The sequence below is a fragment of the Arachis ipaensis genome, chromosome B3 (genome assembly GCF_059453495.1).
Source record: "Arachis ipaensis isolate K30076 ecotype BB chromosome B3, ASM5945349v1, whole genome shotgun sequence".
Classification (NCBI taxonomy): domain Eukaryota; kingdom Viridiplantae; phylum Streptophyta; class Magnoliopsida; order Fabales; family Fabaceae; genus Arachis; species Arachis ipaensis.
The window spans coordinates 90,865,920-90,888,949 of record NC_142438.1 but is presented as its reverse complement, the minus strand read 5'-3'; the positions used below and the strand labels follow the sequence as shown (position 1 = coordinate 90,888,949).

Below are 23,030 nucleotides of genomic sequence, written 5' to 3'. Positions count from 1 at the left end.
TGTTGTATTTTTCAGATGCAGGTCGCAACCCACCTCGGTGAGTTGTCTGGTTGGTGATAGGAGCAGAGGATCCGGACATCCTTTTAAGTCTTTTGGTTTATTTTATATATGTCTCTCACTTTTGTATTTTGGTTTTGCCTAGAGGCTTGTATTTGAGAGAACAAACTTGTATAGGCTATTTTTACTGTCTGGTTCTGTATATTTTTATATGGCTAGCCAGCTTAAACTCCGTAAGTCATGGCTAATTTTCTATGATATTATATACTTATCTCTTATTATATCTTATATGTTTCTTGTACCTTAAGATAGTAGCTTCGTTAGTACGTTTTGCACTTTGGAATCCTGTTTTTGAGCTATATCTTTCATCAGGCTTCTAGGTTATACTATTCTTTCTATAAATATATTATGTATGAGCTTAGAACTGTCGTAATCTTTGATTAACCTTTGCTTTACGATGCGAGGTAAAGTTTAGGCTAATTAGGGTGTTACAGAAGGTGGCATGGAGACTGGACAGCTTGAAAGTTGAAGTTAAAGCTTTGAAACTGCTAATAATTTTCATGTTTGTGGTAGTTGTCATTAATGTGACCCTTTTGTTGTTTGTTATGTACTTCCAAGTAAACCAAATTCTGTTGATATGTCATGGTGTAATGAATTGAATGGCTTGAATGAGAATAGATATTTCATTTGGTTTTTTAAGATTAAGACCAAACTAATCCATCAAATGTTGCAAACTAATCAGAACCACTCTGCAGTAAGATATATTAAGCTATAAACACAATCAGTAATCAAAGTACTCTTAACATTGTATTGCCATAGAAGGCTAATTGTCACATTGTCTTAAGGATGAATACCATAGCAAATTTATAAGGTTTTACATGAGGATACAAACCTAAAAACAAGGCTAGACTAAAATAAAAGGGCACAATACAATTTTTAAGTACACAGCTAACCACAATATTTAATATGAAACTTTAATTGTCCTATGCAAAAAATAGCAAGTACCCCCATACAAAAAAAAAAGTCAAGCAGAATACATTTCTTTCTAATCAAAGTCATTTATCAGTCTTCCTTGGGGGCTTGAAGCCTGGAGTAGGTACAAAGGTCATAAAGTTGGCCAACTTCTTAGCAGTGGCTGAACTTGTCCCCTTGATTGTCTCAGTAGAGATAGCCACTAGTGCAGCTGTAGTAGGTTTAGGAGAGGACCTAAGTCTGGCTTTCCCATTTGCACCAGGGACAACAAACTGCCAGTTGCAGCTGCATCTGCCTGGCATGTTCCTCAGCATCCACAGCCTTTTTCTTTGCACAGCTTCTCTTGTTGTGTCATATCTCACTACAATACATGCATCTGATGGGGTTATACTTCCTCTTCATCTTTATCTTTAACCCAGTTGGTTGCTCATCCTTGTCCCTTCTCTTTTTTTTTGTTGGTCTTCCAGGTTTGGGCTTAAATGGGGGTGGGACTGGAGCTGGGTGTGGAATTTTTTTTCATAGATCCTGTCCTTTCATCGGATTGACATTGAAATAATAAGTTCTCCTGTACGCTTCCATCTTCAACCAGTCATAACAATACTCTTTATCTCTTTTGTCATTCTTATCCTGTATTGCTGATATTGCATGCATACACAGCATTCCTTACAAAGATAATTAAAAGATTAATTAAAATCCATGCTTGATTGAAGATGAACATAACTAAGAGAAACTTTGTTCCAGATGCAAAAAAGAAGCATTAAAAATAATTGAAAATGAAAAACAAACATGGAAAGAAGAAGAAACTCTCATAGGTATGAAATGGCTATCAGATTATGTATGATTCACTTCATTCAACAATCGACAAGTATAATCGTCTTTTTGGTAATTGATACATTTTTTTTAATCATGGAACACAATACCCAACCAAAACCAAGAAAAACTTCATAGGAACAAAGGGAGTGTTATGGTACCTCATCCAATTGTGCCTTCACCCTTGGGCATACAATTTGACATGGTGGGGATCCCTATACATACACAGATATATACAAACATATAATGTCATATCATATCATGAAAATCTTATTGAGTAAAATGCTTGCAGAAAAATTTCTCACATCAATTCAATTCCTTCACAGCATATCAGGACCAAATTAGTGCTTAATTACTCAAACCTTACACTAATCATTACCAAATGAAGCAAATTATTAAGCTGATTTCTTTTCTCCCCAATCATAGAGTACATGAATTATGCAAGATATAAAATCTATAAGTGCCAAATTCCCAAAATTAGCTAAGTGAATAAGAGTGCAAGTTAAGGGAATAAGTGGTATGTTAAGCAAAACACCAAAAGAAAAAAGTGAAAAAGGAAACGAATTTGGATATAGGTTAGTGCATTGATAAGAGCGAGAATGAAAATATGGAGAAAAGAAGGTACCTTGGTGAGGAAAAGAAGGTTGGGTTTAGGAGAGAGACAGAAAGAGATGTTGGAGTGAGAGAAGCGGAAATGATTGATTTTGGGTCTGGATTTTGAGGGAGTAGGAAGCGAAGAAGATGCGGAAGGAGCAGTTGAAGCGAAAGAAGATTCCATTGTTGTGTTGATGAAAGGGATGAGTGAGTGCAGTGTCAAGTTTAGAGGTTAGCATTCAATCAAAACTAAACGACGACGACGCATAGAGAGAAGGTTGTTATGAGGTGGGGTGATGCTTTGCAACATTTTTAATCTTTTCTGGACACTAAACGACGACGCATCAGGGTTTGGAGGCCATTCAATCAAAACTGCGTCGTTTTCGTCGTCTGCCACGGTGACAGTTAACGTCACACGTCAGCCAACGTTAGCCAACTCAGCGAGGGAGATGACAGAAGGATGAACGTGAATAACTCTATTATCTTTCGGGGACTATTTTGATTAACTTTATCTTTCGGGGACGAAAATGAAAATTAAGGTATCTTTAAGGGACGATTTTGACTATTAACTCTTTTTTTTTTATTATTTTTATTGTTATTATTATTTCTTTCCTTCTCTTTTTGTAATTTACGTTTTACATTAAACTATGTGTCAACGACTCAAAGTCACTACGTTAAGGGGGAAAAGAAAAGAAAAAAGGAAAAGAAAGGGGGCCGTCCAGCGCAGAGTGGTAATTGGTAGCTTCGAGCTGAAGCCTGAAAGTGAAGACTGAAGAAGAGAAATGGAATTGCTTCCGGGTCCAGCGGACGCATCTTCGATCTCCAAGAAGCATGGCTTCCGATCCCTCAAAATGGTCACCGTCGACATGGATGAACCCCTCCCCCTCCACCCCGTCGGCGTCCTCTTCGGCACCCTCGACAACGGTCTCCGCTACTACGTCCGCTGCAATTCTAAGCCCCGCATGCGTGCCGCTCTCGCTCTCGCCGTCACCGTCGGGTATTCCAAATCTAATTCATTTCTCACTTCATCCTTTTCTCCGGGTTCCCCCCTCCCCTCTTTCGCCGCTGCAGTTTTCATTTTCATCCTCATTCTCACTTGTTCTTGTGTGCGACTACAGTTTTGGAATTTTTTTTATTATGTGCACGTGCTGATTGTGAAATTGATGATGAACGAAACCTCCTATTTACGGGCAGATCAGTTCTGGAAGAAGAGGATGAGCGTGGAGTTGCTCACATTGTGGAGCATCTTGCTTTCAGTGCCACTAAGATGTACACTAATCATGACATCATCAAGTTTCTTGAGAGCATTGGAGCGGAGTTCGGCGCCTGTCAAAATGCCGCCACCTCTGCCGATGACACCGTCTATGAGATGTTTGTTCCCGTTGACAAGCCTGAGCTTTTGTCTCAGGCCATTTCGGTTTTGGCTGAGTTCAGCTCTGAGGTATGTTTACTAGCGGCTATGAATTCCATGTTGGTCAGTCTTGGAGGCTCTTTTACTTTATTTGTTGTGATTAGGCTGTTTTGTGCAGATTAGAGTATCGAAAGAGGACTTGGAGAAAGAAAGGGGAGCTGTCTTGGAGGAGTACAGAGGGACTAGGAATGCGACTGGAAGGCTGCAGGATGCTCATTGGGTCTTGATGATGCAAGGGTCGAAGGTACCTCTATTGAGCACAAACAATTTAATGAGTCTGTCACAATTATTTGTTATTTGGTGATAACTGATAAGTTTAGAGGGCATTTTCAAACTCAGCTCACATTCCAATAATCATGGGTGTTTATTTCCAATTTCATATATTTTATACACATTTCTTCTTGTTGACATGATGTATGACTGGATCTATGTAGGGTACTTTACCTAATACGGCAAGACTTAGTTGTTATTGTTGATTCTTCTTATTCTCAATTAGTTTTGCTGGAATATATACTTAATATGAGATCTTACCAAATTCATGTGATTAGAAAAGTCAAGTTGCTATTGGATGATGTTAAAATGGTCTTGTAGATAAGATGTGATTTTTGGAAATTTTATAAAATTATGTTGTTTTGTAAAAACATTCGATTGATTGCAGTATGCTGAAAGGTTACCAATTGGACTAGAGAGAGTGATTCGGACAGTTTCTCCAGAGACTGTGAAGAACTTTTACAAGAAGTGGTACCATTTATGCAACATGGCTGTGATAGCAGTTGGAGATTTTTCTGATGCAGAGGTTCTTTTGTAATTTATCTCTTTGGAAATTTGAATGTGCTGTTTTGGTCATGGTTTATGCTAACCTTCCTCCCACAATTTCAGACTGTAGTAGAGCTGATAAAGACCCACTTTGGCCAAAAAGTCCCTGCACCTGATCCTCCACTTATACCAACATTCCAGGTTCCATCACATGAAGAGCCACGATTTTCATGTTTTGTTGAATCTGAAGCTGCCGGGGTAAGTAAGTAATGAATCAACAACCTTTCTTCAGTGACCGGTTTATTTGTTTGAAATTAACATGCTACTCTTGGTTTGGCTAATAACAGTCCGCAGTGATGATTAGCTATAAAATGCCAGCAGACGAGCTTAAAACAGTGAAAGACTACAGAAACTTACTTGCAGAATCCATGTTCCTATATGCATTGAACCAGAGATTCTTTAAAATATCACGCAGAAAGGATCCACCCTATTTCTCTTGCTCAGCTGCTGCTGATGTTCTAACTCGTCCATTAAAGGCTAATATAATGACTGCATCTTGCAAAGGAAAAGGGACTATTGACGCACTCGAATCAATGTTAATGGAGGTCTCTTTATTATTTTGAGGGCTGCATTATTTTTCTTTTGCTTTCTTCCTCTTCCACTCTTTTCTCTCTTTTTCTTTCCCAATATATGAAGCTATGTTTTAGGTTGCAAGGGTACGGCTTCATGGCTTTTCAGACCGTGAAATAGCTATTGTTCGTGCATTGCTGATGTCAGAAATTGAATCTGCCTATTTGGAGCGGGATCAAATTCAATCTACAAGCCTAAGAGATGAATATTTACAAGTATATTTGTCTTCTTTTTCTTTTGCTCATCAAAATGTGTTGCAACAAATTGTAGGTTTTGGGAATAAGTTTTTCTACTTTCTTTTTTTCCCCACAGCATTTTCTCCACAATGAACCTGTTGTTGGGATTGAATATGAGGCTCAGCTCCAAAAAACCCTTCTTCCACGTGAGTTGATATATCATTTTCTCTCTTCCTATATTAAATCTGTGCATGAATCCAATTTGAGAGGCCATGCAACTGACTTATATTAATTAATAACATTTTAGATATAACGGCAGCAGAGCTCTCTAAATGTTCTGACAAATTAAGGACATCATGCAGCTGTGTCATTAAGACAATTGAGCCCCAGACGTTTTCTGTAGTTGATGATCTAAAAAATATTGTAAAGAAAGTCAATCTTCTGGAGGAAGAGGGTAGAATACCTCCTTGGGATGACGAACATGTACCGGAAGAGATTGTCTCTACAAAGCCAAATATGGGGTGAGTTTGACCGCAAAAGATTTTACCCTTTTCCTAACTTGGCTCTTAAATATCTTTCGTTACTTGAATCAGTCTTTAAGGTGTTTCACATGTGCACATATCCTTGCAGTGATAATAATTATTGTCAATTAACACTAAGTGTGTACTCTGCAGTTATTCACTAGCTCCTAGATAGCCTACTTTAGTCTTTCAAACTTCATGTTATTATGAAAGAGTTGTTGACGTGCCTTAATTTTCTTCATGGTTTTCCTGTGTGCTAATTGATAACAGTAAGAAGTAGTTGGAGTTATACCAGTCTGCTAAGTGTAATTAGAAGTGGTTAGAGTTTGTTATAACTGTGCCAGCTAGGACAAGTTAGTTAGACTAATGCTTGTCTACAAATACAGTGTAATAAGTCTCTCTCTGCAGTTGGTTCAATAATCACAAATCAGAATCTTCTACACTCTTCTCAAACTCTCTTCTCTCTCAAACTCTCTTCTCCCTCATTGAACTCAAGCCTGATACCTTTCACTAATCTTTGCAGTTTTAGTGATTATCAAAGATAATTCTAGTATAAGAAGAATTAAGCATTGTTGGTTCTTGTATAACTACTACTACTTGGATTCATCTGGAGTAAAATAAAGGAAGTGCATTCTCCTTGGCAAATATTATGGTTGTTTGGATTACTTTTTGGTTGTTTCTCTGCACATCTTGTTAAGATAATAGATTTATTGTTGACTAGAATTCCAGTAAGGGCTTTTCCACGAGATGAGATGTTTTGTTTTGTTTTTACTGTTTCCTTTGTTGTGTTTGGCCAGTAGCTCTGTTTTATTAACCCAAAGAAAGGGAAGTGCTTGCCTGTTTTTGTTTTCCCCTGTAGGACAGGACCTGATTGAGGCATATTTCCTTCACTAAAATATTGTTTTTCTGTGAAGTACTAAAATGCCGATATAATCTGTTTAACCAGCTGGGATTTTATTGCAATGAAGGGCCAAACTAATATCTGGGTCAATTTCTTCTATTTTAAGTTATTTTTTGGAAATAACATATCCGTATCTCATTTCCCTTTTTCATCTCTCTAAATCAGGCATGTTGTGGCAGATAGGGACTATCCAAATATTGGAGCTGCTGAACTATTTTTGTCAAATGGCATGCGGATCTGCTATAAATGTACAGACTTTCTTGATGATCAGGTTCAATTCTCAGGAATTTCTTTCCAAATTTATGATAGTTAATACATGTTGCTTAAACGGACAGTGATCTATTATTACTTCATCACTGATTGACAACCTGCTTGCAATTTTATTAAATTGCATGATTAGTATGATGGAGAGAAGGGGAGCCTTGGAACAACGGTTGAGTTGTCTCCATGTGACCTCAAGGTCACGGGTTCAAGCCATTGATGTTATTATCAGGTTGGGCTGCATACATTATACCCTTTGGGTGTGGGCCTTCCCCGGACCCTGCGTTAATGTGGGATGATTTATGCACTGGGTGCCCTTTTTGTGATAAGATGGAGAATTTTATTGTAATAGAACAACTCAACGAAGTGCTAGGGGGAAAAAATGCATCTTCTTGATTATGTTTTTAGGAGTCATAATTATTCTCAGATAATTTACACATCTAAGGTGTTAATTTTGTAAAATTGAAATTTACTTGTGTGGTACTGTAAGTGTGAAAAATTTTGTAGAGATTTTGGGAGATAATATCTATGCTGTTTTTTCAAAGGGCAAAATACTACTAGTGCTAATATTAATTATTGCAGATGCCAAGTGTCTTAGATCATTGTTTTATTCTTTCTTCATACTTTTCTTTCGTTATTGTGATCTTTGGTGGGATTAACAGCATTCGTGAGAAAATGCTTCTTTTCTTCTTAATTTTATTTATGGATCTTTTTACTGTTATACAGATATCATTGTTTTAAGTTTCCAAGAAACTGAAGTTACTGTTAATACATGATCAGCTGTATATACTGGTTGTCATTGCAAGATTTGATTTTTATGCACATACATTTTATTAGGAATCTGGAAATACTGTTGCTCTCAGGAGTAATGTTGCCATTTTAGCATGAATTAATACTTTCTCAGCAGGTTATCTTCACAGGATATTCATATGGAGGCTTGTCTGAGCTCCCAGAGAGTGAGTATTTCTCTTGCTCTATGGGAGCAACCATTGCGGGGGAAATTGGAGTCTTTGGTTATAGACCATCTGTCCTAATGGATATGCTTGCTGGCAAGAGAGCTGAAGTTGGTACCAAGATCGGGGCATATATGAGAACTTTTTCTGGTGATTGCTCACCTACTGACCTGGAAACTGCTTTGCAGGTACATTTTCAATTATGAAAGTTGTGTATTAAGTTTATGATTTTCTAGCAAATTAAAGCAGTTACATGACCAAGTGAGAAGTTTTAAACCATTTAGTAAGGTCTAAATTGACGTGTTTATGTTTAAAGCAAGAACATATTCTGAATGACCTATAAGGTAAGGCATTCATATGTGAGATATATTTCTCCATTTTTTCATCTGTTTAATGTGTACCCTACAAATACTTTTTGCGTTCTACACCTCAGTCCAATATGTGAATATCCTCTATAAGGTAACTTTTGCCATTCACTTGATTTTGTACTATGCCCTATTGCTGTGTAATCCCTTAAAACCGGTAATTTTACTGCTAGCTTTTTGTCTTTGTTGGTGACCATACAATTCACCAAATGATTTATATTATAGGTGTTCGTCTGAATTCTTTGAAGTCTTGTGATCCTTGTGGCTTGTAGTGGCTTCAGCTTGAAATGTTTGATTAGCTTTGCTGTATTTTCTTCCTTTTATCCCAACACCTTTGGAAAAAACCATGCATTTGTTAATCCTGTCAGTGGTAGCTGTGTGTTAAAGTTGAATGCATTTGTTAAAGAAGCACTCCAAAGAACAATCACTTGAATGTGCTTCATCTCAGCTGTTTTCTAATATGTATATTTTAATTTTCCTCATTTCTGATTGCAGCATACTGTTATTGCATAACCCAGTCTGCTGCATAATTTGTGACATTTAAAGAACCTGGGTTGAACAGCAGGGGTCTTATGGTGAGGGGGGACAGGGTTGTTTGCTAAATCAACATGAACTGTTGATGTTTATAGTAAGATTAGTTCAAATGATCACTGTGGTGTGTCTAGTACTAGATTTAATTGCAACTATGTTTTCCTGTCATTTAAATCAGCCACATGTGACTTCCACTGGTCTATACTTATCACTTTAAATTATTCTCCAGCTTGTCTATCAGTTGTTTACAACCAATTTAACACCCGGCGAAGAAGATGTCAAAATAGTGATGCAAATGGCTGAAGAAGCAGTTTATGCTCAAGACAGGGACCCATATACTGCTTTTGCAAACCGTGTAAAGGAGCTCAACTATGGAAACTCCTATTTCTTCAGGGTATGATTATTTTCTGGTGTTACTTTAAACCATTGACTAAGTAAGACTGCTCTTGATTTTCAACTAACTACCTGTCTTGCAGCCTATTAGAAAAAGCGACCTACAAAAAGTTGATCCACTGAAAGCCTGTGAATACTTCAGCAAATGTTTCAGAGATCCATCAACTTTTACTGTTGTGATAGTTGGGAATATTGAACCTACCATTGCAATGCCCTTGATATTGCAGTACCTAGTGAGTTAAAATTTGGAAATTCATTTCTCTAAAGCCAGGAGATATTGAATACTATTAATTTTTTCTTTTGAAATTCCTTGCAGGGTGGAATACCAAGGCCAGCTGAACCTATTATGCATTTTAACCGTGATGAACTGAAAGGATTGCCTTTCACTTTTCCAACGACCATTTCTAGGTATTTACAAGAAAAAAATGTAGTAATTTTTCAGTAGTTTTGCTTCTGCAGGAAAAGATGTGAAATTATTCTTAGGCTCTCAAATATACTGCATTCTTTCTAAAGGCAAATGACCATGATTATGTACATCCATCTCCTGCAAAAGACAGTATTGTGCCTTTTTGACAATCTGGGTGTTACTAGTTTCTTTCAATTTTGTGTGGACACTGAGGTTCACTTTTAAAAGATAATGTGAACTTCCATATATGACATACTTTGTGCTTGTAGAGAAGTGGTTCGGAGTCCTATGGTGGAAGCACAATGTTTGGTGCAGCTATGCTTTCCCGTGGAGATGAAGAATGGAACCCTGGTATGTGCTCTTTCCTTTTGTATGCTGAATTTATGCAGTTAACTGAAGACGACCTGTTCTTACTGGAATTTATGTGGGCATATGGGCATGGGGCATGATTGCAGGTGGAAGAAATCCACTTTGTTGGGTTCCTAAGCAAGCTTATTGAAACAAAAATAATGCAAGTTCTCCGTTTCAAGCATGGACAGGTGTATACATGTTACCTGCATTTTCCTTCAGTTGTTTTTAATTGTATACTTAGGCACTACTTCTGTGCACCAGATATACTCTGTTGGTGTTTCAGTATTCCTTGGTGGTAATAAACCCTCAAGAATAGGTGATGTTCGTGGTGACATTAGCATAAACTTCTCTTGTGATCCAGAGATATCTTCCAAGCTGGCAAGTATTCTGCATATGCTAAATAGCTAAACTTTCAATATAGTTACTCAGTGTAATTTACTGTCTCGTAAATCATTTACAGGTGGATCTTGCTTTAGATGAAATTTTGTGCCTTCAAGAGGAAGGGCCTTCTGATCAAGATGTTGCAACCATCCTTGAAATTGAGCAAAGAGCTCATGAGAATGGATTGCAGGTTGATTTAACAGTTTTTTTTATTAGCATCATAACCTGTTCTAAGCTGTTTGATGCAGCGAAATATGTGAGGTAGACATAGAAGTTCATATATCTACCATATCAACTGTAGACAACGATACAAGTCAAACACATGTTCTTCTCTCATCTCTTATGTCCCCATGTGCATTCAAATTCAAGATTTAAAGGGGTACAAGTAACATCCGTCCTGTATCGTTTTCTTATTTCAGTATGTTCTTTCAGGAAAATTATTTCTGGCTGGATAGGATTTTACGCAGCTATCAATCGAGAGTCTATGCTAATGATGTTGGTGCTTCTTTTGAGGTTAGTGGTATTACTGTGTATTTTCCATTTCATTATAAGATCACCAAAGCATTAATATTCAATTCTAGCTTTATTTCGGGTGCTATCATCGTACTCAGATGCCTTTTCTGTTTGAGATAGAATTTAGACTTTAGTTGAATACTTTTATTTTCTTTGTGAACTAGCCCCCTCTAATATGATCTGTTTGAATGTGGCAAATTATTACAGCATTGGTTACGAAGTAATACATTTACTCATTTTAATTAAATGAAAATTGAAATTTGCGATATTGAAATTATTCCCTGGTTCAGATTCAAGATGAAGGTCGAAGAAAAGTTAGATCTTCCTTGACACCAAGAACTGCACAGTTGGCCCTGCAAAGGATGCTGCCATATCCTTGCAAAAAACAGTATACTGTGGTAATCCTAATGCCCAAGTCATCTCCTTTCCAATTACTGAAATCAGCATTCCAATCTACGCTAACAGGACATGCCAGAGAAGCAACGGTCAGTTACATTCAGGCCCCTCGCCAGGTTTTATTTTGGCCGGACTATAATAATATAATAATACAACAATAATCTATCTCATTACTATCTTTTATTTTTCTGGCAGATTTTAGTAGGAATCGCTGCCATGGTGGTTCTTGGTATTAGTTTGTGGAGACATTCACGGAGTGCCCAAAGTAGCAAGTAGCATACGTGTTTAGAGGAGCGTAAGTTTTCAAATTTCAACTGCTTCTTCACTCTTCAGGTTAACAGAAGACGTACATATGAGCATGAGCACTGATCATACAAAAACACAGGTTTTTGTGAATTAGGGGGGAAATTAGGTAGGTGTTTATTCTATTTGGGCTCAATGAGATCTAGAAACATGTTTTAATTGATTTATGCTGCTGCACAGAGTTGTTCATGCACCTTTGCTCGCATCTTTACTCAAAAAAGGGAGAACGGAACTCATACTACACACACAAGGGGGGTGGGGGGATGATAGGGAAACATTTGTATTACCAAGTTTGGTTTCTTTAGTTGGTGATGCATGGCGTAGTTTTTATTTTTATTTTTTATTTTTCATTTATTCTTAAATATATAAATTTTAATATTTTCTTTATAGAATATTTTGTATTATTAAATTTCTTATGTTATATTCATGGAGTAAATAGTCAAAATAATCTTTCAAATTTTATTCGTTAGTTAAATTGATTTTTATTCAATCAAATTCTTCTCTACTCCATTTTCCATTCAAATTTCTTTATTTTCACTTTTGTTAGGATTTTAAACCTCACAGAACTATGGCTATATTTTAAAGAAGATAATTTTGATATAATGAAAATATAAAATATTTTAGACAGCTATTTAATTATATTTGCTTTTTTTGAATGACTATTTATGTGAGCAATGTATATAGGGCTGGTAATATGTACTCTACATGTGGGTATCCAACCTTACCTAACCTAATCGGATAGGGTTGTTTATCCCATAGTTATTAGAACCGAATCGGTAATTGACTCGGTCATACGATTGGATCACTGGGTTACTGCTTCAACTGGTGAGTTACTGATTTACCCAGTTGATTTGGTCATAATTAAATAAAAATATAAAATTATAAAATTAAAATTAAAAGTTAAATGCATATTTTTAAAAATATATTAATAATAATTAAATATTAATTCTTAGATATAATTTATACTGCAAAAAAGATAATAAATTAATCACTAATACAAAATATTTTTTTAATTTAAATGAACAAGAAAAAATAAAAGTTAATACAATCAATATCAATATATTTATATACTATGTGACAACTTATTTGGTATTCATGTGAATCCATGTAAATAAAAAAAAATTATTCATATATATATATTGTCATCTACACTAGTGAGGAACAAGTTTGACACATTGGCAAGGAGAGGTTGTGTATTCACGCAGTCAGCATTTTTGGAGTTGTAGTGGAGGGAGTTCCTACGATAGTTCGGCGGCCCGCGGGTGCACCGTGGATCCACGGCGGGTTTAGTGTAATTTATGATGCAAACCGGCGGATTTTCAACAGGTTTGACCACTGTTGATCGGTTCGAATGTATGTCCGGTCTAATCTATCTACCAAATTGGCCAGACTATCGATTTATCGGTTTTTTGATTGAATCGACTGGTCCGATCCGGTTCTAATAATTATAGTTTATCCGATTCGTTGTGGGTAGAGTCGAGTGCGGGTTTAGAGATATCCTATCTAATCCTATCTGCACTTTTAATATATTATATAATATATATTTAAAATTATATATGTAGTGAAGGAAGTGAGTATTGAATCCACAACCTCTTCTTGTGAAAGTTTAAAATAATTACTAAATTAATAATTTTTTAATTACTAATTTAGTACGTTTGTTATTTAAAGAGGATTGTTGCAAGAATTTGGAGTTATAAAAAGAGTGACGAGACATTTATCTTTGTTTGTCTTATTTTAATTTTATTAAGAACTTGATGATAATGTTATTTGTAATTTTATATTAGATTTTTTAAAATTTTATTATTTAGTTTTAATTTAAATTTAGTTTTTTATTTTTTATTTTATTAATATGTATGAAATATGAAATGATTGAATTTTATATTTAGTTGAAAAAAATTTGATTTTCCTACGAGTAGGATCGAGTAGGGTAGAGTTAAAAATTTTAACGTGAATTAGGTTTTTCAATCTGTAGGTAGAGTAGGGTAGGGTTGAGTTAAAAGTTTTTAACTTGAAGGTAAAATTAGGATAGAGTCAATCCTATTCTATTCTATCCATTGCTAGTCCTAACAATGTATAAAAAGTTGTGATTTTTTTTTGACACAATATTAGTGGTGATTTTTTTTGACACAACATTAGATGCACGTGTAAGATCATTTTACACGTATCCAAATTGAATTCTATTTTAAATTTATTGGGGTATCTTAAACTTCATATATTTGAAATACAATTTTAAAATATTGAAAGCGAGTTTAATTTTTTTTAAAATATAGTTTTCAACACCAACACGTTTGAAATGTACGAATGAAGAAAATGGAAGATCAATCAAATATAAAAAGACGAGAAATCGATTGTGTGTGAGTAAGGGATAAACATGGAAACAAGAGTAGAGAAGAAATCAACAAAAATAACAAATAAATAAATAATGTTTCAAGAATTATAAGTTATAAAAATGTTTAGTTGGGGTATGAAATTGCTATAATCCAGAAGAAACTTTTATAAATAAGTGTAAATTAAAATAGAAAAGTTTAAAATTTTTTTTTTCTATTAACTTAATTGAATTTGGTTATCAAATTAATTTGATTATATAATATGACGCTTTAACTGATTTGAGAAGATACTAAAGTCCAATTGTATACATACAAAAATATAAAAATAAGGGTAAAATATGTTATAAAATAACTAAATAAATAAATAAATAAGGAAGATGTAACAAACATAAAGTAAAGAAATATAATTAGATAACAATATTAACCACAATTACTATCTCAGTATAAAAGAAATGATTAATATATTTACTAATATTATATACCAAGAGTAAGAGAGAGGAGTATTTAAAATACTTGTAAAATAAAAAAAGAGAAAAAATATAAGAGAGAGAGAATAGTATTTGTTATTGATTGTAGTGTGTTTCCATTCAGAGGCTAATGAAACATTTTCAAACTACATTTAATAGAGTCATCCTTTGGTAAATAGAATTTTATTGGAAATGGGCATTCACATCAGTACTTATCATAACACTCCCCCTTGGATGCCCATTTAGGATTATTGCCACGTTAAAACCTTACTAAGGAAAACCCAATGGGAAAAAACCTTAGTAAAGGAAAAAGAGTATAATATCCTTTGTGATGGGGACTGCCTCATTAAAAACCTTGTCAAGAAAAACCCAATGGGAAAAAAACCTGACCAAGGGAAAAAGAGTACAGTCTCCCCCTCTTGCCGACATTATTTTATATCTCGAAATCGGCGCATCCCAATTTGATGTAACAATCTTTCAAAAGAAGATTTTGGGAGTGACTTTGTGAATAAATCTGCCAGATTATCACTTGAGCGGATCTGTTGGACATCAATTGTCCCTTGATTTTGAAGATCATGAGTGAAAAAGAATTTGGGAGAAATATGCTTTGTTCTATTACCTTTGATATATCCGCCTTTAAGTTGAGCAATACATGCTGTATTATCTTCAAACAGGACAGTTGGAGCTATCTTCTGATCAATCAGTCCACATGATGACAGAATATATTGGATCACACTCCTCAGCCAAAAACACTCGCGACTAGCTTCATGTATCGCTAGTATTTCAGCATGATTAGAGGAGGTTGCTGCTATTGTCTGTTTCGTGGACCTCCATGATATAGCTGTACCACCATACGTGAATAGGTATCCTATTTGAGATCTCCCTTTATGTGGATCAGACAAATATCCAGCATCTGCATAGCCAACTAATTGTGACTTGGATCCATAGGGATAAAACAATCCCATATCAACCGTTCCATGAAGATATCGAAAGATCTGTTTGATTCCACTCCAATGTCTTCTGGTTGGAGAGGAACTATATCTTGCTAGTAAATTCACCGCGAATGATATGTCAGGTCGTGTATTATTGGCAAGATACATTAGCGCTCTAATGGCACTAAGATATGGTACTTCAGGACCAAGGATATCTTCATTCTCTTCTTTAGGACGGAATAGATCCTTTTCCACATCTAAAGATCTTACAATCATTGGGGTACTTAATGGATGTGACTTATCCATATAAAATCTTTTCAAGATCTTCTCTGTGTATGTCGCTTGATGAATAAAGATCCCATTTTTTGTATGCTCGATCTGCAGGCCGAGACAAAATTTAGTCCTTCCAAGATCTTTCATCTCAAACTCTTCCTTTAGAGTTTTTATAATTGTTGGAATCTCTTTAGGAGTTCCAATGATATTTAAATCATCAACGTACACAGCAATTATAATGAATCCAGATGCGGATTTCTTTATGAAAACACATGGACAAATATCATCATTTTTGAATCTATTTTTGGCCAGATACTCAGTAAGATGATTATACCACATTCGTCCATATTGCTTTAGACCGTATAAAGATCTTTGAAATTTAACTGAGTATAACCCCTGTGAATATTCATTGGATGGTTTAGATATCTTTAGTCCTTCAGGGACTTTCATATAGATATCCCGATCTAATGAGCCGTATAAATAGGCTGTTACCACATCCATTAAATGCATATGCAGTTTATGATATGCACATAAACTGACCAAATAACGCAATGTTATCGCATCCACTACAGGGGAATACGTTTCTTCATAATCTATACCGGGCCTTTGTGAAAAACCTTGTGCCACAAGTCGGGCTTTATAGCGCACAACTTCATTTTTCTCATTTCGTTTTCTCACAAATACCCACCAGTATCCAACAGGTTTTACATCTTCTGGTGTACGGACTACAGGTCCAAAGACTTCACGTTTTGCAAGTGAGTCTAACTCAGCCTTCATGGCTTCTTTCCATTTTGGCCAATCATTCCTTTGTCGACATTCTTCGACTGATCTTGGCTCAAGATCCTTACTTTCATGCATGATATTCAATGCCACATTATATGCAAATATTTCATTGACAATTGTCTTATTTCGATCCCATTTCTCTCCTGTAAAGACATAATTTATCGAGATCTCGTCATTTTCACAATTTTCAGGTACCTGAACGTCTTCTGGCGTTATATCAGAATTTTGGACAACTGCAGGTGTCTTTACTATGTCTTTTTCAACAGGAATATTTACCTCTTTTCTCTTTCGAGGATTTTTATCTTTGGAACCGACAGGCCTGCCACGCTTCTGGCGTAAATTTGCTTCAGTGACTATTTGTCCTACTGGGACACCAATTCGAATTGGAGCATTTTCCGCCCTGCCACGCTTCTGGCGTGAATTTGCTTCAGTGGCTAATTGTCCTACTGGGACATCAATTCGAATTGGGGCATTTTCCGCTCGTATATAAGATTTAGTTATCCTCTTTGTATCGAAAAATGCATCAGGCAATTCATTTGCTATTCTTTGCAAATGTATAATCTTTTGAACTTCTAGTTCACATTGCCCTGATCGAGGATCTAAATGCATCAACGATGATGCATTCCAATTAAGTTCCTTTCCAGGAAGCTTATTCTCTCCCCCTAATGTTGGAAATTTTGATTCATCAAAATGACAATCCGCAAACCGGGCTTTAAATACATCTCCCGTTTGTATCTCAAGATACCTCACTATAGAGGGAGAATCATATCCAACATATATCCCCAATTTTCTTTGGGGTCCCATTTTGGTACGATTAGGTGGTGCAATGGGAACATATATCGCACACCCAAATATTCTTAAATGGGAGACATTTGGCTGCTGGCCAAAAGCTAATTGCATAGGAGAGAACTGATGATAACTTGTTGGCCTCAAACGAATAAGTGCTGCGGCATGTAAAATAGCATGCCCCCAAACCGAGGTTGGGAGATTTGTTCTCATAAGCAAGGGTTTAGCAATCAATTGGAGGCGTTTAATAAGTGATTCTGCTAACCCATTTTGTGTGTGAACATAAGCTACTGGATGTTCAACACTTATTCCATTAGCCATACAATAAGCATCAAATGCTTGGGAAGTAAATTCACCAGCATTATCAAGACGAATTGTTTTGATTGGATTTTCTGGAAATTGTGTTTTTAATCGAATAATTTGAGTCAGTAATCTCGCAAACGCCAGGTTGCGAGAAGATAATAAGCACACATGTGACCATCTCGAAGATGCGTCTATTAGGACCATAAAATATCTAAAAGATCCACATGGTGGATGAATAGGTCCACATATATCACCTTGAATCCTTTCTAGGAATTCAGGGGACTCAAATCTAATCTTTACTGGTGATGGCCTTAAAATTAACTTCCCTTGAGAACATGCAGCACAACAAAATTCACTAGATTTAAGAATCTTCTGGTTCTTTAGTGAATGTCCATGAGAGTTTTCAATAATTCTCCTCATCATGGTTGTTCCCAGATGACCCAATCTATCATGCCAAGTTATGAATTCATTTGGGCTAGTAAACTTCTGGTTTACAATGGCATGTGATTCAATTGCACTAATCTTGGTATAATACAATCCAGATGAAAGTGAGGGTAACTTTTCTAATATAACTTTCTTATTTGAATCATGAGTTGTGATACATAAATACTCATGATTTTTCTCATTCATCGTTTCAATATGATATCCATTTCGGCGAATATCTTTGAAACTCAACAAGTTCCTCAAAGACTTGGTAGATAATAGTGCATTATTTATTATAAATTTTGTTCCTCCAGGAAACAAAAATTATAGCTCTTCCGGAGCCTTCTATCACATTGCCTGAGCCAATAATAGTATTAACATACTCTTCTTTTGGCACAAGATGGGTAAAATATATAGTACTTTTAAGAATAGTGTGCGAACTTGCACTATCCGCAAGGCAAATATCTTCAGAATATGTCCTTGCCATTTTTCTTCAATAATAATAATAATAATAATAAAATGAGAAAAATTATATGCACAGTAAAAATTATTCACATGAATGCTTAACAAACATATACATATATCAAACTATTCCATCATTGATCAAATAGCCAATATTTCTTTCAAGATCTTCAAAGAAATTAGATACATCATAATGAGTGGTGGAATTTTCATTATTTGAAACAAAATTTGTTTCCTTTCCTTTGTCATCCTTTTTTTTTAAGGATGCTTGATAAAAATCAACTAGGTGCCTTGGGGTACGACAGGTATGTGACCAATGGCCCTTTTCACCACAACAGAAGCATTTATCCTCAATTGATTTACTTTGCCCATTATTTCTTTCTTTATCCCACTTCTGGTGAGATGTTTTCTTGTGAACATAATTTCTTTTTCCTTCCATAATTTTTCTTGTTACTAAAACCTTGCCATTTACCTCTTTTAGGGTAATTTGCCGCATTTACTTCAGGAAATGGGGTGGCGCCAGCTGGGCGCGCTTCATGATTCTTTAAAAACAACTCATTGTTGCATTCAGCAACAAGAAGGCAAGAAATTAACTCAGAATATTTTTAATTTCTTTTTCTCGATACTGCTGCTGCAGGAGCACATTCGAGACATGGAAGGCCGAGAAAATTTTCTCTAACATATCGGGCTTGAGGAAGTATCACATGATTGTACCTTTCTTCAAGGTCTTTCTACAGATCTGCAGGATCTTTTAATGTGGGATATTCATTTTTCAATCATACTTCAAGATGACGATGAAGGAAAAATATGACTTTGGCTTTATCCTTGTGGGATGTATTATTTTCAACCTTAATGGTATCTTCAAGATCCATTGAATCAAGATGGATTTTAGTATCTAGTATCCATAGTAAATAATTGTTTCCAAATATATCAAAAGCATTATATTCAAGATGAAAGAGTTTCGACATAACAAAAATTTGTTACCTAGAGTCTTCCTAAAATTTCGTTAGAGCTTCGTGCTGATAACGTGTTATAAAATAACTAAATAAATAAATAAATAAATAAGGAAGATGTAACAAACATAAAGTAAAGAAATATAATTAGATAACAATATTAACCACAATTACTATCTCAATATAAAAGAAATGATTAATATATTTACTAATATTATATACCAAGAGTAAGAGAGAGGAGTATTTAAAATACTTGTAAAATAAAGAAAGAGAGAAAATATAAGAGAGAGAACATTGCTATTATTGATGCTGTGTAAAGAGAGAGAGAGAGAATAGTATTTGTTATTGATTGTAGTGTGTTTCCATTTAGAGGCTTAAGCCTCTATTTATAATAAAACATTTTCAAACTACATTTAATAGAGTCATCCTTTGATAAATAGAATTTTATTGGAAATGGCATCCACATTAGTACTTATCATAACAAAACATAGTTTTGTTTTTAAAATTTGTCACAAATTGTAAAAGTATTTTCACGTTTTACGAATATTTTGGCCAGGACCGAACCTTAGACGAAATCATAATTGAGATGATGGCCCATGCACGGGTCAGACCTATCTCATCGACCCAACAAACAGAAAAAATGAATACATAAAAGCCCAATAGGCTCTTTTAGGGTTTTTATATTCAACCATGAACCATCCCTCTCTTTGTGTTCCCTCTAATATCTGTCCTCTATCTGTATCACTGCGCCAACCTCAAACCCTTGCAAATCCGAAAAGGTCTCTCTCTCTCTCTCTCTCTCACACACACACACACACACACACACACACACACACACACACTCCATCTCAGATTCAATTTCTATTTATGTATTCCGTTGACGAGATATTTGTGTTTGTGCAGTGCAGGAGGTAAGTAAACATGGTGGAAAAGACCAAGGGTAGGAAGGAAGAGGTTGTTACTCGAGAGTACACCGTCAACCTCCACAAACGCTTACATGGCTGGTGCTCACTCACTCTTACAACTTTGCTTCTACCATTTCTGCTTATTAGCGCTTTTGATTAATAATACCAAATGTTTACAGTTTACTCATATGTCAAATTATTGTAAAATGTTATAATTAGTTCCTTCTTTTTCGGTTGCTTTCTCTAGTTAGTTGTGGTGCGTTATGCACAAATGAAAAGCATTTCTTGTTTGTTGCTAATGGCTTAGATTTCCTAATGATCCATACTTTTTTATTATTACATATGAAATGATAACCCCCTTGATGAAGTCAGTAATTTCCTAATGATAAAGTTTGTTGTTATTTACATTTGAATCGTTCATACTGTAATTACATTTCATGATAACTTAGTAGTTAATTGTTGTCATTATGCAAAACAGCACCTTCAAGAAGAAGGCTCCTAAAGCAATAAAGGAGATAAGGAAGTTTGCTCAGAAGGCCATGGGGACTAATGATGTGAGAGTGGATGTGAAGCTGAACAAGTTTGTGTGGAGCCAGGGGATCCGGAGTGTACCCAGAAGGATCCGGGTGCGCATTTCCCGCAAGAGGAACGACGATGAGGATGCAAAGGAAGAGCTTTACTCCCTTGTCACAGTTGTTGAAATCCCTAAGGAAGAGCTTAGAGGTTTGGGCACCAAGGTCATTGAAGATGAGGATTGATCTTCTATATATATTTTTTCCTCAAATCTTGAGACATACATGTAGTTTTGACAATTTCAGTGGTTCTTTCTAATTTTTCTAGCAAATTATCCATCCTTATAGTTAACTAATATGGTTTTTCCGTTTTCTATTTAATTTTATTGAGCCTTTGTACCTTCGGGATGTGTGAGTTTATAGACGATTCCCTCTGTTTTGTCTGCTTTATTGAGTTGAAGCCTAAGGAAAGAGCTTTGTACTTTTGGCGCGCTTATTCGGTTATTCCTCATGTTTCTTTTGATTACTGCCAAGGGTGTTTTGGAAATTATAAGTTTAAACAGCCAGCTGACGGAAAACAAAATGATCTCGCTGAACACAATGCAATGGATGGTTATTTTATGAACTGCTACTTTGTTTTAAACAAGCAATTCAATAATTTTGTTTTTCATCCTATTTTCGCATTGAAAAATAGGATGTGTGCAGTAAAATTAGTTATTAAATAAGTTATTATGTATTTGTATATAATTTGTATTTTGTATTTTAAGTTTCATGGTATATTTTGAGTGATGAGTGATTGGTTTGAGAACTGAGTTTTTGTGTGTATGTAGTATGGACAAGGTTGTGAGAACTGAACTGGTCAATAAACTGATAAGGTGATTGGTTCAATAGTTCAAAGAGGTTCAATTGGAATTTAATCGAGGTTTAACCGGTTTAATTAAATATATAATAAAATTATAAAAAATTTAATATATAATTTTAAATATTTGAATTTAATAATTTTTTAGCTGATAAATTTTAAAATTTTACAGCTTTTCATAATTTATGATTAAAAATTCACAAATAATCAATAAAAAATATATATAAAAGAATAGCATAAACAAAAATTCCAGCATAAACACAATGCAGCAGAGTTAAACTATAAACATCTCAAAATTAGGAAAATTTCAGCAATTTAGCATAATGCAATGAAGCATGCACCATAGGACCGTCAACAATTTAGAATCAGACAATCAGCAACCAGAGTCACTAATCCAAAATCAGAACAAATCCGCATAAACAACTCAATGTAGAATTGTGGCAATGTTTTTATTTTGAATCAATAACAGCAAAACAACAATTCACCAAAATAACAAGTACAACATATTAGATTTAAAAATCAATCTCAGCAAAATTAATAAATTAAACAATTGAATTTATAACTCATCAACAACAGAATTCATCAAATTTCAGAATCATCAATAATATCTCAAAATTCTAAAAATTCAGAATCATCAATAATTTCAGAATCATCAAATAAAAATTCTAAAAATTAATATCTCAAAACTCAGAGAAGCAGAAACGTAAAAGAGACATGGAGATAAACTGCGAGACATCACACCTAAAAGAGAAGCAGAGAAGCAGAAACGACGTTGACGAGGAAGGGAGAAGCAGAAACGACAAGGAGGGGAGAAGCAAAAACGACGCAGGGGAGGAAGGGAGAAGCAGCGACGACCCACGACGAGGAGTGGAGATGCGGCGACGATGACCAACGGCGAGGAGCAGTGAAGCAGCGACAGAGAGACAAAGAGTGCAATAGAGAGAGAGAAGGGAGAGAAGGGTTCAGCAATGACAAACGATGCGGGGCTCTGGGGGCTGCGGTGGCTGTGGGAGGCTAGGGTTCTTCCTCTTCTTTCAATCTCATGCTTTCTTCAGTTTGAGGGAGGAGACGCCGAAAGGGGTGAGAGTGGGAGTGGGTTGGGGTCCTGTGGGTCTTGGGTAGCCATTTAGGTCTTTTTTTTTTTTTTTTTTTTTAATAAATAAAGTATAAAAACGCGCCATTTGGATGGAGTATTCAAACCAAAAACTCGTTAAAAAATTGGACGGTTCTACCGGTTCATTGATTAACTGCCAATTCAACCAATTTTTCACCGATTTTTTGTCAAGCGGTTTCTCGCTTTATTCGGATCGGCTAAGTGATTGGTTTTCGATTAATCCGGTTGAACCGACTGGTCCGATTTAGTTTTCAGAACCATGAGTATGGATGCTCACACTAAATGCCTCATTCGATTTAAACATGCAAAT

General features: G+C 35.4%; 2 protein-coding genes across 6 annotated transcripts; both read left to right on the top strand.

The window, feature by feature from the left end:
• The first annotated feature begins 3,036 nt into the window (after positions 1 to 3,036).
• On the top strand, positions 3,037 to 12,066 carry LOC107630634 (Insulinase (Peptidase family M16) protein). Of its 4 annotated transcripts, XR_015907311.1 has the most exons (22): positions 3,037 to 3,370; positions 3,568 to 3,814; positions 3,903 to 4,028; positions 4,443 to 4,580; positions 4,664 to 4,798; positions 4,888 to 5,145; positions 5,248 to 5,385; positions 5,483 to 5,552; positions 5,654 to 5,867; positions 6,934 to 7,039; positions 7,937 to 8,170; positions 9,108 to 9,272; positions 9,355 to 9,504; positions 9,588 to 9,679; positions 9,947 to 10,028; positions 10,133 to 10,216; positions 10,290 to 10,406; positions 10,489 to 10,599; positions 10,842 to 10,922; positions 11,213 to 11,407; positions 11,514 to 11,730; positions 11,802 to 12,066. XR_015907311.1 is itself a non-coding variant. In XM_016333834.3 (21 exons), the coding sequence occupies exons 1-21, from the start codon at positions 3,156 to 3,158 to the stop codon at positions 11,592 to 11,594; spliced, it is 3,039 nt and encodes a 1,012-aa protein (XP_016189320.1). In that variant the 5' UTR covers positions 3,037 to 3,155; the 3' UTR covers positions 11,595 to 12,066. The 4 variants fall into 4 exon arrangements, 3 of the variants coding, with proteins under 3 accessions (XP_016189320.1, XP_016189321.1, XP_016189322.1); XM_016333834.3 differs by having other exon boundaries at positions 11,514 to 12,066; XM_016333835.3 differs by having other exon boundaries at positions 3,069 to 3,370; positions 3,573 to 3,814; positions 11,514 to 12,066.
• Positions 12,067 to 19,999: 7,933 nt separating this feature from the next.
• LOC107630633 (large ribosomal subunit protein eL31) lies at positions 20,000 to 21,251 on the top strand. Of its 2 annotated transcripts, none has more exons than XM_016333831.3 (3): positions 20,000 to 20,109; positions 20,234 to 20,334; positions 20,714 to 21,251. In XM_016333831.3, exons 2-3 carry the CDS (start codon positions 20,252 to 20,254, stop codon positions 20,991 to 20,993), a joined length of 363 nt encoding a protein of 120 aa, XP_016189317.1. In that variant the 5' UTR covers positions 20,000 to 20,109; positions 20,234 to 20,251; the 3' UTR covers positions 20,994 to 21,251. The 2 variants fall into 2 exon arrangements, with proteins under 2 accessions (XP_016189317.1, XP_016189318.1); XM_016333832.3 differs by having other exon boundaries at positions 20,002 to 20,109; positions 20,239 to 20,334.
• Positions 21,252 to 23,030: the final 1,779 nt, after the last annotated feature.

Excerpts from the sequence above, each read along its gene's own strand:
- LOC107630634 (XM_016333834.3), top strand. The coding sequence starts at position 3,156 with ATGGAATTGCTTCCGGGTCCAGCGGACGCATCTTCGATCTCCAAGAAG. Across the intron at positions 3,371-3,567 it reads GCTCTCGCCGTCACCGTCGG|ATCAGTTCTGGAAGAAGAGG; the intron begins GTATTCCAAATC and ends ATTTACGGGCAG. Across the intron at positions 5,868-6,933 it reads TCTACAAAGCCAAATATGGG|GCATGTTGTGGCAGATAGGG; the intron begins GTGAGTTTGACC and ends TCTCTAAATCAG.
- LOC107630633 (XM_016333831.3), top strand. The coding sequence starts at position 20,252 with ATGGTGGAAAAGACCAAGGGTAGGAAGGAAGAGGTTGTTACTCGAGAG. Across the intron at positions 20,335-20,713 it reads CACAAACGCTTACATGGCTG|CACCTTCAAGAAGAAGGCTC; the intron begins GTGCTCACTCAC and ends TATGCAAAACAG.